Source organism: Chiloscyllium plagiosum, unplaced genomic scaffold (assembly GCF_037043375.1).
Source record: "Chiloscyllium plagiosum isolate Xiang-an unplaced genomic scaffold, Cpla_swu_hap1 HiC_scaffold_15, whole genome shotgun sequence".
Classification (NCBI taxonomy): Eukaryota; Metazoa; Chordata; class Chondrichthyes; order Orectolobiformes; family Hemiscylliidae; genus Chiloscyllium; species Chiloscyllium plagiosum.
In genome coordinates this window covers 47,089,340-47,107,014 of record NW_028270153.1, presented here as the reverse complement: position 1 = coordinate 47,107,014, position 17,675 = coordinate 47,089,340, and the positions used below count along the sequence as shown (strand labels likewise).

The window sequence follows — 17,675 nt, the reverse complement described above, 5'->3', positions numbered from 1 at the left end:
ATGATATAACCAAAGGCTGTCTGATATTTCAGCTTAAGATAGCCTATCTGATCCAGGTACTGGTCTAGTAAACCTTCTTTGAACTGAAGCAGCGAGGTGGGTCCCTTACAGAGAGTGTTGTTGCATTCTCCCAGATAAAGTGTGAATCAGTTATCCTGTGCCTTTTGCAAACAGATGAAAGTATACAAAGATGGAAAGTTGAGTTGCAGCATTCTGACCAGTGAAAGTATCATCTCAGCAATTCCTGTGGACAGAGCCCACTGCACTACTGTCCCAGTCTCTCCCTCCAACCAAAACATTTTTTTTTGTTGGTATGTGTGTACATGTTATGGGGAAACTTTATAAGTGGGTTAGCGTCTTAACTAGTAGAGTTATATATCATAATTGTTGATCTGTAGTTAGAATCACTTTATTTGTCATAAATAGTATGTTTATTTCATACATAAACCTGGTCCATACGTTATTTCAACCTGAGTCTGAAAGACTAGTAAATTGTGAATTTTATATACTTTTATGCAATCTTTAATTTTTGTGATGACTCTGGGAGTAGAGGGACTGGTTTTCAGCTTGCTCCCTAGTGAGGTATTACATCATCAGCAGCTTACTCATTGAGTTAGATAACAGGATGAGGTTGAACTGAGAGTTGAGAAGAAGCATAAATCAGGAAAATGTTGTCATCCTTGATATTTTCAGTGACTCATCCCATGGGCTCTGCTGCAGCTAGCTATTGTATTTGTAAATTCATTTCATACTACTGTGCTGTGGTGTTTCATCAGTGGCACAAGCAGTTTAACTTCAACATAACCTGAAACTTTTCAGTTTATATGTATTTAAATTAATATTTTATTAATTTAGCTACTGGATATCACTTTTACCTTAATACTTGCCGTACATCTTTGCCCAGTATGTTTTGTATATACTGCTTTCTGACATATTGTGTTCAATGGGAAATACCATTTTTTTAAGCGATACTGTTTGCTTTTCGCTGTGTATATTTTGTGGCCCATGGAGAGAGCTTTTTGCTGGACCCCTCAAGCAGCCATTGTACATGCCTCTCCCACAACTTGCCCAGCATGTATTCCAGTTAATAATCATCCCACCAATATTTTGTAAACTATATGGTGTATAGCCCTAAAATAATATAATACAGCCCAGTGTCAAAACTGTGTTAACAAAATGTCAAAGTTTGGCTCTTAATAATGACCTTCTATTCTCTTGAAGCGTGACTGTGTTGAAAAACAATGCTGGCTGTATATTTCCCCAATACATAGTTGTTAAGTTGTAAGGTCAAATGTGATCGAGCAATTGGGTAATTACTCCATTCTGATTTACAAATGCTGAAATGCCTCTTTGTTCAAATTGCCATGTGTGGATTGCTGGTGCAGTGAAGTCTGTAGGACTTTCCTTTTCTGAAGCAAACTGAGAATCCCTGGGATTGGAATTTTGTGAAAGTAATGCTGATCTGTTTTATCCACTCCAAGTTCCCCTTTCCCTTGCTGTATATTTTCATCTTTGTTCCCCCATCCTGCCTCTCCCTTTTATACTTTCTTGCCATCTTTTTACCTTTTTCCAATCTCAGGATCTTTATAGCCAACTGAAACATCTTTACTGCTGTCAGCTGAAACCAGTTTACTTCACAAAGGTCGTTGATCGACACTAAGTCTTTTGTAAAAACAAATAAATCAGATGTTGGAGATCGGAAATAAAATAGAAAGTAATGGAAATACACAGCAATATCTCCAGAATGCGATATGGAGCTAACATTTTGAGCATAAAATCCTTGAGACATTTCTATCTTGCCTAATATTGTACAATGTGAATGTTCACATGCACTTATGAAAAGCAAAATACATCATGTTAGCCATTATAGTATCTACTGAACCTGTGGAACAGACTGATTTTAATCAGTTCTTTAGAACAAAATGTATTTCTGGCTCTCGCTTACTTGTGTTTTATTGATGTAATCTGTTTCCCAGGTACTGCAGTGGGTGTTGTTATCTACACTGGCAAAGAGATGAGAAGTGTTATGAATACCTCTCACCCAAAAAGCAAGGTACGGTTTGAAAATCTTGGTGTAGAACAAATTTAGCAACAAGTCCCATGTTTGTTTCTCCTTGTAAATCTCCATCCATTGCAAATTACTGGGAGAATTTTTTAATGTTCATATTTTCTGTGAAATTGTATTTCATGTATATTTTAGATTTCCCTAACAACTAGAACAGGGAGCCATTTCTCATTTGTTTTTGATGATTTCTAAACACCAGTATTTAGAAAAGGTTTCACAGTATTTATGCAAAGTTTTAATGATTTTATTTTTGTTGATTTGATAGAATGTGTAAATACTGAAAGATAAAATTAAGCCATCAGAGGTATACTCTGTAATGATGTCAGTGACATTTTAAAATAAAACCATGAGCTGAAAGCTAGGTGACTTCTCAGCTGCCAGAGATATTCCCATTTCTCAAGAAGCCAAGGACTGGATTGGCAGGAATACCAACCCATTAAAATGTCATGGGCTTTATCTACTGGCTGTACAGCTTTCGAAAAGATATCTGTGTAGTCTCGATGGGAAATGCATGCCAATATATAAAGTTTACTGTGGATTGGGATAGATGAGAATTTGTGGACTCATGTTCAAATTCAGCTTAGAGTTTCTATGTCTGCTAGTGGGAAGGTCCTGTTGGGGAAATGAATTGTGAGCAGCTTAAAACCGCTCCTAATGGGGAAAGGTGCATCCAAACCCAGATTGTTCATTTCACTTACACAAGGTACAGGATGTCAGACATTGCTACTGTTCAGGATTCTGTTCAGAGGTTTGGGCTAAGGTGCATTGCAGAAATTGGATAGAGGGACTTTCACTTTGCGTAGATGTCTTATGTTTAATATTGGGCATTCTGCGTTAAGATGGAGTTCTTGAAACCATTCAGGTTCCACTGTTCAGTAATAATTACCTCTAACTTGGTGAGCACAGAATTTTAAACAAATCTCACCAAACAATTGCTTGGTAGTACAGAACTTAAACATTGCTAACAAGAAACATGAAGTCAAAGTTTTCATCTTGCACTCATTAGGAGTGATATTTCCAGAAAACCAACTTCAGTAAGAATTTATATAGCTTGAGAAAAGATTGATGACTTGTTGGACTATGAATGGCATGGAGATACAACCAGGCAAGTTGGCTGTGATTGTTCATGGCATTTCCATTGGAACATATTTGGGTTTAGCACTCTGCATTGCCTTGTACTCAGTTAAAAAGGTACATTTCATCGACTTGTTCCTTTTGCACTGCCCACACATTACAATGAAATTGATTTCAATCATAGAGCTGTACTGCACAGCATGGAAACAGACCCTTCTGTTGACCAGATATCCTACATAAACTGTCTATGCTGACCAGGTATCCTACACTAATCTAGCCCCATATCCCTCTATGCCCTTCTTATTCATATAACCATCCAGATGCCTTTTAAATGCTGCAATTGTACCAGCCTCCACCACTTTCTCCAGCAGCTCATTCCATACACGCATCATCCTCTGCGTAAAAAAAAAAAGAAGCCCCTTAGGTCCCTTTTAAATCTTTCCCCTCTCACCTTAAACCTATGCCCTCTGGTTCTGGAGTCTCCCACCCCCGGGAAAAGATTTTGTCTACTCATAGTATCCATGCTCCTTATGATTTTATAAACCTCTGTAAAGTCACGCCTCAGCCTCCAACACTCCAGGGAAAATAGCCCCAACCTAATCAGCTTCTCCCTCTAGCTCAAACCCTCTGACCCCGGCAACATCCTTGTGAATCGTTTCTGAACCCTTCCAAGTTTCACAACGTTCTTCCTATAGGAGGGAGATCAGAATTGCACTCAGTATTCCAAAAGTGGCCTAACCAATGGCTGTACAGCCACGACATGACCTCCCAACTCCTATACTCAATGCACTGACCAATAAAGGCAACTGTAACAAATGCCTTCTTCACTATCCTATCTACCTGCGACTCCACTTTCAAGGAGCTATGAACCTGAACTCCAAGATCTCTTTGTTCAGCAACACTCCCTAGGGCCTTACCATTAAGTGTATAAGTCCTGCTAAGATTTGCTTTCCCAAAATGCAGCACCTCGTATTTACCTAAATTAAACTCCATCTGCCACCCCTTAGCCTTTGGCCCATCTGATCAAGATCCTGTTGTAATCTTCTTCGCTGTCCACAACATCTCCAATTTTGATGCCATCTACGAACTTACTAACTATACCTTTTATGTTCACATCCACAGTGGTTAGCACTGCTGCCTCACAGCGTCAGAGACTCTGGTTCAATTCCTGCCTCAGGCGGCTGACTCTGTGGAGTTTGCACATTCTCCCCGTGTCTGCGTGGGTTTCCTCCGGGTGCTCCGGTTTCCTCCCACAGTCCAAAGATGTGCAGGTCAGGTGAATTGGGCATACTAAATTGCCCATAGTGTTAGGTGAAGGGTTAAATGTAGGGACATGGGTGGGTTGTGCTTCGGCGGGTCGGTGTGGGCTTGTTGGGCCGAAGGGCCTGTTTCCACACTGCAAGTAATCTAATCTAAATCTTAAAAAAAAAAAGCAGTGGAGCCAACAATGATCCATGTGACACACCACTGATCACAGGCCTCCAGTCTGAAAAGCACCCCTCCACCACCACCTTCTGTCTTCTACCTTCGAGTCAGTTCTGTATCCAACTGGCTAGTTCTCCCTGTATTCCATGTGATCTAACCTTGATAACTAGTCTACTACATGCAATCTTGTCAAATGCTTTACTGAAGTCCACATAGATCATGTCCACCACTCTGCCCTCCTCAGTCCTCTTTGTTACTACTTCAAGAAACTCAATCAAGTTTGTGAGACATGATTTCCCACAACAAAACCTTATTGATTATCCCTAATCAGCCTTTGCCTTTCCAAATACACGTACATCCTGTCCCTCAGGATTCAGTCCATAACTTGCCCACGGTAATAAAGTGAGGAAATGCTGTGGAAACCCAGCAGTTCTGGCATCATCTGCAGAGAGAGAAACCGAGTTAATGTTTTGAGTCCAGTTTGATTCTTCTTTATATTGAAAGGGATTGGCAAAGCATTCGGTTTATGCTGCAGAAATAGTTTAAAATATAGCTGACGTCGCTGTGAATAGCACACAACATTTCTGATCCATGTGTTTTAAATAGACATGATATCCCATCATACAAGCTAAAAATAACTAATGTTAAGCAACTTTTCCTGCTACTGAATCTCTTTAAAAGAGTTTATTCCTCATGTAGGGAGGAGCACCAGTTAACTTTGGCCTAATGCCTTTTCTCATATATTCACCACAAGGTGGCAGCAGGAAGAGCACCAAATCTGCTACTCTGCATGGGACTGAAACCAGGATTAGGTCAGTGATATCTATCATTTTTTGGATTGGTGGTGCTGGAAGAGCACAGCAGTTCAGGCAGCATCCGAGGAGCAGCAAAATTGACGTTTCGGGCAAAAGCCCTTCATCAGGAATAAAAATGAAGGGCTTTTGCCCGAAACGTCGATTTTGCTGCTCCTCGGATGCTGCCTGAACTGCTGTGCTCTTCCAGCACCACCAATCCAAAATCTGGTTTCCAGCATCTGCAGTCATTGTTTTTACCTAGTTGGTTTTAACCAGTGATATCTATCAGTCTAACTCAGAACCAGGAATTAGTCAACAAAGAAATTACACCAAAACATGGACACTTTGGTGTCTCTTGTTGGTTGGCAACTTTGCCTATTGTAGCCATATCTCTGAAAAAAAATTCTTGATCACAGGCAAGATAGCTGCCACTTCTCAAGAGATAAAAACAGTGAATGCATGTCACATTTTTCACATCAAAATATTTTTCTGGAGAAAATGGGCTGGAGAGCTAAATTTATGAATCTACATGCAAAGCAGAACTTTTGTTGATTTTAATTTTTCTTCTTCTAGATGGGACGGTTTGACCTGGAGGTGAACTGTTTGATGAAGATTTTGTTTGTTGCTTTGGTGGTGTTATCGCTTGTCATGGTTTCCCTGCAGCACTTCCGGGGTCGCTGGTATCTCCACTTGTTTCGCTTCTTCCTTCTGTTCTCCCAAATTGTTCCAATCAGGTAAAATGTGGTCTGTTTCTTACTGCCAAAATCAACCTTTTTAAAGGTTTTTGGTTTCCAGTTTCCTTTTCTGTGTCCACTGTCCCATCAGTTTACACTTTACATATATGCTCCAATTTAGTATTACAGAGCATCCTCCGATTATCCGGCATTCGACTAACTGAATATCGGATTATCCAGCAAGATCGCAATGTCCCGATGCTCGGCTAAACTATATTATCCGGAATTCGATTAACCGAATGAAATACTCCCCGCCCGTGTCCTTCGGATAATCGAGGTTCCTCTGTATTGCAAATTTTGAATTGTTTTGCTAATTTCTGAATCATGGATGCACATGGTAAACAATAATGTCAGCGCCAAGCCCTTCAGAACACCATTCCCATTACATCATATCTGAACAGAAGCAATGCAGTGAATGTGGAATATTCGATCTTTCAGAAGGTCTTTAGTGTGCGCACATTTATGACACAACTGTGTGACACAATTGACTCTAGGCAGCTGACAAAATAATTTGCAAAATGGCTATAAAGTAGAAAGTCCGAGATAAGAGTTATTTCACAGGATAACAGATTGAATGATTGATGTAGAGCTGAGGTCTGAGTGGGCTGTGTTGAAATTTGAAGATGATACCAAGTTGGAGGAAATAACTGGAGTTTGGAAGACCAACCCAAAAAAGATGATAAGACACAAACAGCTTTGCAACATGGATAGATAATTGGAAAACAAAATTAATTATGGTGAAAGAAAAGGAATGATGCAATCTGGTAGGAGAAATGTAAAGCTCCTCATTATTTGGAAGGTGTACTGAATCCAATTGAACAAAGAGATTTGGGAATATATTTATGCAAATCATTACTATAGGCAACACAACTTGGTTAAGGTTAAAAGTGTCCAGACAAGATAGTGGAATTAGTTTCTGGTGGAAAAGAATACAAAATCAAGTAGGTTATGTTAAATTTGTAGTTGAAACTTTATTGCTGGAACAGCACAGCAGGTCAGGCAGCATCCAGGGAACAGGAGATTCGACGTTTCGGGCACAGGCCCTTCTTCAGGAAGGGCCTGTGCCCGAAACGTCGAATCTCCTGTTCCCTGGATGCTGCCTGACCTGCTGTGCTGTTCCAGCAATAAAGTTTCAACTTTGATCTCCAGCATCTGCAGACCTCACTTTCTCCTCCATGTTAAATTTGTAGAAAACCTTTTGTTGCAGTGAACTGGAAGTGTTCTTATCTCTCTACCCTAAGGGGTATGTAGGAAAGCAAGAGATTTCCTGAGTAGTTCAGTTTGCACTCCTGTATTTTTTTAACCTATTTGAGAATGTTGCATGTTTTGTTTTGAGGATTTATTCAGTGCTGACAATAAAAAAGCCTTGAAACATTGACGACAGTGCAGAAAATATTTACAAAGTTGTTGTAGAAATGAGAGAGCACAATTGCCACCAAAATAAATAATGATGACATTGGACCCAAGTATTTTGATGATTTCTGCAAAAGAGAAAACCTGAGTGAGGGCTTCCCTGGTTATGGAAGTGTTTCATCGGGTAGATGTGGATAATCCTAGAAAAAGGAGGCACAAGTATAAAGAAAGTACTAACAGCACAAGTAACAAATTTAGACATTCTTCCGACCCAGAATGTGGATACGTGGGGTGGTTGAAGCAGAAAGTATCAGTGCATTTATGTTCATTCAACACAATACTCCACTGTCAGTGCTCTGCTGCAAATGCTATGTGCACTTTTTTTGGGTGGTTGATTTTTACAAAAGTGGAACAAAATGTTCTCTTCATTGTCATTGCTTATTTCAGTATGCTTAAAAACAAGCACCCTAAGCATTAAATCTTCTATTTAGATCTGCATTTCTTTTTCTTGCAGTATTCTCCCATTCCTTTCATGAAGGAGTTAACCCTGGGAATGATTACCTCCCAGGGCCTTGCCCAGTCCAGTTTATCTAAATACACCTATCAAAACATTTAATAACATCTGCAGTAACATTTGTATATGTACTAATTTTAAAGTTCTGTCAGTAGTACTTTCCTGCAATCTTGCATCTCCCAGCTGAAATCTCCAAATATTTGCCTGAGAGATATTTTATTAGCTTACAACAGCCTCACTGGCAAGATTTGTATAAAGAACAAAAGCTGTGGCGTTTTATTTAGCTACTCTTACCGGCAGGAAGCAGTAAGGCATGGGAAATGTGGAAGTTCAGAATCTCAACTCTAGAGTTTGAATTCAATCGTGCGTTTGTGCTTGAAAACTTAGACGCCATTCTGATTGCTGGGTTGGGCTTTCAGTTTATCGGGAAGTAGTAGAGTGAAGGTCACTGGAGAAGGATGATCTGATGTGTGGGGCAGTAGGAGCAAGGCATGATGTTTGGAGAGGGAGGGAGTTTGATGTCATTATCACAAGGGTGATTAAGGATTCTGGGGAGACCAGCAGGCTTGTAGGGGAGGTTGGAGTAGGGGGTGAGGAGGAGATATTAACAATAATTGGGTGTGGAGTTGCTGAGAGCTTGATTGTGGGAGGTTTTCCTTTATCCAAAAAGGTTGTGAGAAAAGCACTCCCCACCTGTATTTGACAGCCTGTCATTGAATTCAATAGAGGAATGCCAATGAGACTTGTAACCGCATCATAAAGCTTCATGTCCTAACCTGCCCAATCAATGCAGCCTGGTTGTCCACACACCATCTGACTTCCAGTAAAACCATAGGACATAGAGTGGATGTAGACCATTTGCCCACTGAGTCTGCACTTCCATTCAATGGGCTCATGGCTAATTTGATATCTTGAACTCCACTTTTCTGCCTTATACCTATAAACCTTGATTCCCTTATGGACTTGAAATCTGTTTGTCTCAGCCTTGACTATAGTTAATGACCAAAAATCGAAAGCCCTCTGTGGTTTAAAAAAAAAGTTGATAGATTGACTGCTGTCTGAGAAAAAAATCTTATGTTTCTTTATCTTAAACGGGTGACTCTCCTTCCACTCAAGTCTCCTCTGGCTCTAGACTCTTCCCACAGGGAAACAACCTCTCTGCATCTACCATGCCAAGCCTATAAGGATCTTGTACATTTCAACAAGGTCTCCTCTCATTCTTCTGAGCTGTAGTGAGTGCAAGCCCAACCTCCTCAGGCTTTCCTCACAAGAAAGTCCCTCAGACCCAACATCAACCTAATGAACACTCTTTGAGCTGCCTTCAATGCCAGTATATCTTTTCTTCCATAAGGGAACCAAAATAGTATTCTAGATATTGTCTGTCGAATGCCTTGTATAGTTTAGCAAGAGCTCCTTATTATAGTTCTAATATTTTATATTGGTATCTAAATGTTTTAAAACCTAAGGTGCATAGGTTGGAGGACAGTTTGGGTCAAGATGAAGTTTCAAAACTCTAACTTCCCACATAGTGTAAACTCATCAGATTTCCTTTTGAAGTAATGGTTCTATTGACTCTCCAGGAAGGACTTAGACTGAATCATCTCAGCTGTGTTGCGATAGATAATCCTTACAAGAGTAAAATTCAAGGTGCTGTAACACATCTTAATATTAGTAGATTGAAGAGGCGGCGGGGGAGGGGGGTGTCAAAATTGAGCCGGATTTCTAACCTTGTCAAAGTTTGACAATCCTTATCCTGGATATTTTGAACAAGGGAGGAATTGAACAGAAACCGAAATTGCTGGGAAAACTCAGCAGGTCAGATAGCATCTGTGGGGTGAAAGTGGAATTAATGTTTCGGGTTCAGTGACCCTTCAGAACAGTGAGAATGTGATCTGGCTTGAGCTGTAATTTTCCATAGAGTTTGGGTAGTTGTTTGAAGCTTACTGGATTAAGGCTTGTGCATGTTTGGGTGAAGCACTGTATAGTTACTAGAGGGTTCCTGAAATCCATTTTAACATGGGTTTACATGTCTTTGAGATGCAGAAGGGAGAAAAGAAAAAGAAATGTTCTGTGGTTATATCATTTCCACTGAAGCGTATCTGATTTGTTAATTATAAATTGGAAACCACACCAAATATGTTCTACCACATTTGCATTTGTAGCCCAAAACTAATTGGTCACACCTTCTTCTGTATTTACATAAACGTTCATATATTTAGTACACTCACCAGTACCTGGATGTTTATGTGACAAGATATATTGTGATCTGTTTTGTTATCAGAATTTATTCTTTCTGATCTCTGTAGTATACGTGTTAACCTGGACATGGGAAAGATGGTCTACAGCTTGATGATTAGGAAAGACTCTAAAATTCCTGGCACATTGGTACGGGCCAGTACCATTCCAGAGCAGCTTGGGAGAATATCTTATGTACTCACAGACAAGACAGGTAATGGCTATCTTTTTGGGATTGTACTCACGCACTTGCCATGGAGAGGCTGAAAAGAGGGTTCAATAATATGATGCGAAGGAGAGCAGTGTTTAGTTGGGAATTGAAAAGCTGGGGCTCTTCATCAAAGCACAAAACTTGATGCTCAAGACTAAGAGGCTTTGAAAAAAAGTTTGGACCAGCTTCTATTTCCATTACTCAGTGAGTCAATAATTAATGGCCATAAAGTTAAGATCATCTTCAAAAGAATAGATTAAAAAAAAATACTCAGAGGTAGGACATGAAATTTTGTATCAGCAGCAGAGAAAGCAGGATCTGTAAAAATGCAAGAAACTTTGAGACCAAAGACATAAAAGGGACATGAAGGATTAGGTTATGTTAAAAAGCCTTTCAGAGCACTAGTACGGGCACTTCAGACTGAATGGCCTCCTCTGTGCTGTACAATTGTGTGACTTAGATTCATTCTTAGCTTTCATGTTATAAGTCGTAGCATCCTGTACCACCCCAGCAACTTTCTAATAATAAGCTGTCTGCCTCAGAAGAAGTATTGAATAAAATCTGAGACAAAATAAACATAGATGACAGAGCAATTCCCAAAGGAAGTGATATACTTCATTTCTTCTTTCTGTTGATTATCCTGAAATCACCCTCTTCCCTTCTTCCTTTGGATAGTTTTTTAGTTTGTGATCACTAGACCAAAATATTATTTCAGGCTCGAATGTTGTTGTTTTAAAGACAGACAGACAGAATTTCCCTTTTATGTTCTAGGGTGCTGTATATCCTTCCATAGTAAACTAATGAAGTTACTCTTCAATGACTAGATCACAATTTTAAACATTTTGAGCTTAGAGAAGCCAAAGTGAGTGACGAAAGGATGATGGTGTTCTATACTTTCCCATCTTGAGGGGAAGTAGTCAAAAAAAACCTGCTGCTTCTCAATTCTTCTGGCAAATAAGGAGAGGAAATATGCTCTGAATGGTAAAGCATTAACAGAAGAAGAAGCATAAACACCTTTAGAGATTCAGATTTACTGATCTTTTAATGGAGGGAATAAGTTGATGAGACTGAAAAAATGGATATAGTCCATTTGATGTTAGAAACAAATCATTGGAAGTCTAAGACAGAAAAACATCTTCAATTCGGGCTACATTCAATTCTAAAAAGATGTCAACGTACCAGAGAGGAAATACACTAAGGTGGTACTAGGGATAAGGTTTTTCTGACATAACTGTGTTCTGGGGCTGGATTTTCAATACAGGGTTGGAGACCTGTTGCCTCAATGACATTCCATCACCCAATGTGGTGGTGCTTATTGTAGAATTCCCTAATTGGGCCAGTGGCAACGTCAGCAGCCAATCAGTGCTGATAGTATCTGGACCTTGAGTACAATCTAAAAGGCAGAAAGCAATCATAACTCCGCTTGCTGTTGCCTTACAGATTGAAGTGAACAGGAGAGCAGAAGGCCCACTGTGTATACAAGTGGCTCATGTGATTAATTCTTAATAGCCCTGTGGACATTTAGGGATGAGCAATAAATGCTGGCCAAATGAGCAATGCCCACATCCTCATAGAATTATATTACCAATCCCCTGACATATATCCCACCCAGATCACTCCCACTACCCCATCCCTGCATTTCCAATGGCTAACCCACCTAGCCTGCACATTCTAGGACACTATGGGCAATTTAGCATGGCCAATTCACCTAACCTGCACATCTTTGGACTGTGGGAGGAAACTGGAGCACCCAGAGGAAACCTGCGCAGACCGGGAGAGAACATGCAAACTCCACATAGCCAGTCGCCCGAGGGTGGAATCAAACCTGAGTCCCTGGCGCTGTGAGGTAGCAATGCTAACCACTTTTTGAAAAAAAAATGTGTATAATGGCAGAGGCTGGCATTCCCTTTGTCTTCCTGCTACTGTCACAAGGTGGTGGACAGTCATCCAACCCTCTGACCAATTAGGCCGTTAATGCAGGCCCCCTCCCCTCAGCATCTGGGAGTTTTGCCACACGAAGAGACTATCAGATCGGTTTGGGAGGGGCTGAAATCCTGAATGCAAATGCAGGGGATATAATCCTGTTTTCCAATCAGGTGAGCACAGTATCATATGAAATGGTGTTAATTCCTCACCCTGCCCTCCTCCCATAGATAAATAATCTGCAAATGATAGTTTAGGTTCACACGTGAAATCAGTTGGGCAAATTTGCTGGCACTGTGTCACTAAGTGGATAAACAATGAGGTAGAGAAACATGACTTTCTATACAGTCCTTAAGGTCGGAGCACCATGGGATCACAGAATTGTCACATGCAGAAGGTGGCCATTTGGCCCATTGTATCTGCACTTGCTCTCTAAAGAGCATTATGCCTTAAGACAGGAACTAAGCTGCCATTCCATAAATTTCAAAATCTCTATCTTATTTTGGTCTTTCTCTCCATTTTACAGGAACTCTTACAAAGAATGAGATGCAGTTCAGACGTCTTCACCTGGGAACGGTATCTTATGGGTTGGATTCTATGGATGAAGTAGAAAGCCACGTTTTTAGTGCATATACACAGGTAATCCATGTCCAAGTGACTAGTTGTTACTCGTACCACTTTCTACTCAGACTAATAATTTAATATAAGCTCCGATTTCCATCACTTAGTCTAGGAACAATGCAATTCTAAATTCCTTTCAGTGATTAAGTTATTAAGTCCAAGGTCTCATTGAGTTTAATACAATCCTTTGTATTTTTTGCATGATTACTTAGACAGATTATCATGATGTTTCATTTCTGAATTCATATATTATCAAAAAGAATCCCTTATTCAAATGTCATCACAAATAAATAATTCATTTATAGTTATTTGACTGTATTTTACAGCCTGAGAAGATTGCACTTCTGTGCAGCACATCGACAAGGTAGATTTTGCTTGAAACATACCAGAAGTGTGTTTATCTGCTTGTTTGTGATATATAGAGTTTGTTGTAGAGAGCAGGAGAAGCTCATATCTGCTGAATTGTCCAAAATAGCAGATTGGATCCTGCTTTAGCAACATGTTCCAGATACTTAGTGTGGAAACAGGCCCTTCGGACCAACAAGTCCACACTGACCCGCCGAAGCGCAACCCACCCAGACCCACCTAACACTACGGGCAGTTTAGCATGGCCAATTCACCTAACCTGCACATTTTTGGACTGTGGGAGGAAACCAGAGCACCCGGAGGAAACCCACACAGACACTGGGAGAATGTGCAAACTCCACACAGACAGTTGCCTGAGAGGGAATTGAACCCGGGTCTCTGGCGCTGTGAGGCAGCAGTGCTAACCACTATGCCACTGTGCCGCTCGGGATTGTGGGTGATGGTATCAGGAATATGATTGGACACTGCTATGATTCATAGCCATTTGTTTAGCCTGATTTTATCAGAAATTGGTAAAGGGTTATTTTCAGTGAGTTTTATGGAAGGTTTTTCTCTATGACCCTGGTGGATTTTCTGATGCTACTTCCCAAACATGCCACAGCATCAATGTTCCTTGCCCCTACACCGCCCTGCTCATCTTATTCTCCCACTTGCAACACCATGCTGTACATTGCCAGGACATCCTGGGATTCCTGGCACCATGCCATATTTAAAGGCCAGACATGTACTCAGTCTTGTGCCAACAGTCTATAGCTGTCTCACACTGTTCTTGTCCATTGCCCTAGATGAATGGGATAGCAAGAAATTGGAACTCTACTTTGCTGACGGAGACCTGGACATTCTGCTTGATAGGCAGTGTAAGCAGTGACTGCTCATTGAGCATGCCCTGAGATGCCAGTGACTAGTGTCCATGATGGAGGGCTGGAGGAGTTAGTGGCAAGCTGGTTACTGCTCTGATTATTATGCTGGGAATTTTCATGCAGTGAGTGGGAGAACGGGAAGCTGCATGTCAATGAGGTGGGACAACATCATAATGTGGATGATAGTGCATGTAAGTAAGCCTCTCTCGTGAGAATCTGAGCTCATTGTTCAAAATTTGATTGGAAGATGGGGCTTTCTGCTCCCGACATCAGGAACCTTCTTGCTGCTGATCTGCAGTGACTCTCCCAACCTCTTGCTTTTCCCCACATCATTCAGTGGCTGAGAAGACTCTGCCTCATGCTTTGTTTAGATTCATACATCAAGCAAAGGCAAAATTCCAGAACGTGCTTGACATTGGTACCTGTGAAGCTATATCCAGCCATGAATGAATTCTTTGAAACGGAACAGAAGAGAAAGGAAGTGCAATTTATTGGCAAGGCAAATACAAATGTGGAACCATCTGACTCGTGGATCAACCTTCAGCCCTTAGAGCAACTTTCACTCCATAATGTCCCATTGCCAGTGGGTTCTATTCCAGTTTTTGTACATTATCCAAACCTTTGCTTTATCATTTTAATTCCAGCTCATTTTAACTTATTGCATTTGCTATATAATACGTTTAAGCCCTTTCTAAAAGCATCTATATTTTTGTGAAGTCAATTTGTTGCTGCACCTATTGTGAAGTCTTCAGGCAATTAAAGCGAAACTTTGATAATTTAATCTGGTTGTCATTCACTCATGTTAGTCTCTCCTTCCTAAAAAAAAAAAAATCTTTTGATCTTAAAATAGATTGTTCCCAGAGTCAGACTACCCAGGGTGAGTCATTTGATGATGCCCCATTTATCTCTCCACTCTGGAGGCTTCCTGCCTCTATTCCTGATGAAGGGCTTTTGCCCGAAACATCAATTATCCTGCTCCTCGGATGCTGCCTGACCTGCTGTGCTTTTCTAGCACCACTCTGATCTAAACTCACATTTCAATACTGGTTCTTTAAGCTATGCAACAGAACCTTTTATTCTCATAAGATAACACTCCTATCCAATATTTTTGTTAGCAACCTTTACTTCTTTCGTCCCATTAACCTTTCCCTGTTCACTTTTGCTAGAAACATTTGTTCCAGACTAGTATGTGTATTCAGGGACATATGTCACTCTGCAGTGCCTTACTGGATTAGTCTTTATTGAAGTGTTGAGCCCTTGTGGTGATTGTTGGCTGTTTATTTGGCTGCAGAGTCATCACAGCCAGCCAGATTGTGACTTCCTCTAAATCTCACAAATGCTCAACATTTGAGTTTGCTGGATGCTGGTCAAAGGCTAGTTTTCATCTTTCTTGGCACATTCAGGTCACATGTCAAAGCATGACACTGCACCCAAAATGCTATGCTTTAGCACATTTAGTAAATCATCGACCCTTTTCGATCATTCCACTGTAGCTTGCTGAGCTGTGGTGAGAGCCACTTCTTGCTTTTCACAGTAGTGAAAAAAAATTATTTCAAACGTTCAGATTTTGGGCTGCATCACTCTTGGTGATTCAAGTATTGGGAATTTAGAAAATGTCTACCTAATGTTCACCTGTGGCAACTTTATTATAACATTAAATGGATTCGAATCATAAAACACTATCCAGTTTCCCTGAACAACGAGGGACCACTGAGGAGTTTTATCCTTCTAACTAATTAAGCTGGCAATGTATTTTCCACTTCATTCATATAAAATGCACCGGAGCTGCAAATGTTTGCTGCTGTCTGGCTGGCTGAGATTTTAATAGGATCATGCATCTTCCATTAATCTTGCAACAAACAAAAACTATCAAGACTACTGTCAGACTGAACTATTCTAAAATATGAGCTATAATTGATCAAAGTTCAACATGTTTTGTTTAGAGCTGTAGGCACAAGTATTTGAATTCAAGTTTGCTCTTGGTACCAATGACGACAAGTAGATCATGGACAGACCTCTGTACCTTTTAAAACACTTAACCAATCTTCAGTCTCCTGCTTCTTCTCAAGAATTTTCAGAAACCATTTTTTTGATCTGCCGGGCTGTGGATAACATTGGCACTAAGGATGTTGGGTCACGTCAATGGGAACTGAGTGATTAACTCGATCAAGTGAGAATGGTCGGTTTACCTTCCCTGAAGAACAGTCGGACATTAATGGTTACTTTGTCACTGTTACCTTCCCTGATCGAAAATAAGTTAAATTCTATACCCTTTGATGATCCTTTTGGAGCTGAAGATGAGGTGTTCCATCCTATTAACTGTGATGACAACATGTAGTACTCAACTGTTTTAAAAGAGGAGGTTGAGCAATTCATCAACTTCACCAACACATTCCACCCTGACCTTAAATTTACCTGGACCATCTCTGACTCCTCCCTTCTCTTCTGGACCTCTCCATCTCCATTAGTGACGACCAACTTGACACTGACATTTTTTACAAACACACCGACTCCCACAGCTACCTGGATTACACCTCTTCCCATTCTATCTCTTGCAAAAATGCCATCCCGTATTCCCGATTCCTCCGCCTCCGCCGTATCTGCTCCCAGGAGGACCAGTTCCACCATAGAACACACCAGATGGCCGCCTTCTTTAGAGACCGCAATTTCCCTTCCCACGTGGTTAAAGATACCCTCCAACGCATCTCGTCCACATCCCGCACCTCCGCCCTCAGACCCCACCCCTCCAACCGTAACAAGGACAGAACGCCCCTGGTGCTCACCTTCCACCCTACAAACCTCCGCATAAACCAAATCATCCGCCGACATTTCCGCCACCTCCAAAAAGACCCCACCACCAGGGATATATTTCCTTCCCCACCCCTTTCCGCCTTCCGCAAAGACCGTTCCCTCCGTGACTACCTGGTCAGGTCCACGCCCCCCTACGACCCACCCTCCCATCCTGGCACTTTCCACCGCCACTGCAGGAACTGTAAAACCTGTGCCCACACCTCCTCCCTCACCTCTATCCAAGGCCCTAAAGGAGCCTTCCACATCCATCAAAGTTTTACCTGCACATCCACCAATATCATTTATTGTATCAGTTGCTCCCGATGCGGTCGCCTCTACATTGGGGAGACTGGGCGCCTCCTAGCAGAGCACTTTAGGGAACATCTCCGAGACACCCGCACCAATCAACCAAACTGCCCCGTGGCCCAACATTTCAACTCCCCCTCCCACTCTGCCGAGGACATGGAAGTCCTGGGCCTCCTTCACCGCCACTCCCTCACCACCAGACGCCTGGAGGAAGAATGCCTCATCTTCCGCCTCGGAACACTTCAACCCCAGGGCATCAATGTGGATGTCAACAGCTTCCTCATTTCCCCTTCCCCCACCTCATCCTAGTTTCAAATTTCCAGCTTCACACTGTCCCCTTGACTTGTCCAGACTTGTCCGACCTGCCTGCTCCTTTTCCACCTATCCACTCCACCCTCTCCTCC

General features: G+C 41.3%; 1 protein-coding gene across 1 annotated transcript in view; it reads left to right on the top strand.

Moving 5' to 3' along the window:
• Window positions 1-17,675, top strand: part of atp9a (ATPase phospholipid transporting 9A) — a 187,617-nt gene that overhangs the window by 75,631 nt on the left and 94,311 nt on the right. Inside the window, exons 10-13 of the mRNA XM_043710245.2 lie at window positions 1,977-2,053; window positions 5,932-6,092; window positions 10,266-10,408; window positions 12,855-12,967. Coding sequence (XP_043566180.1) covers window positions 1,977-2,053; window positions 5,932-6,092; window positions 10,266-10,408; window positions 12,855-12,967 — 494 coding nt within the window. The remainder of the gene's footprint in view (window positions 1-1,976; window positions 2,054-5,931; window positions 6,093-10,265; window positions 10,409-12,854; window positions 12,968-17,675) is intronic.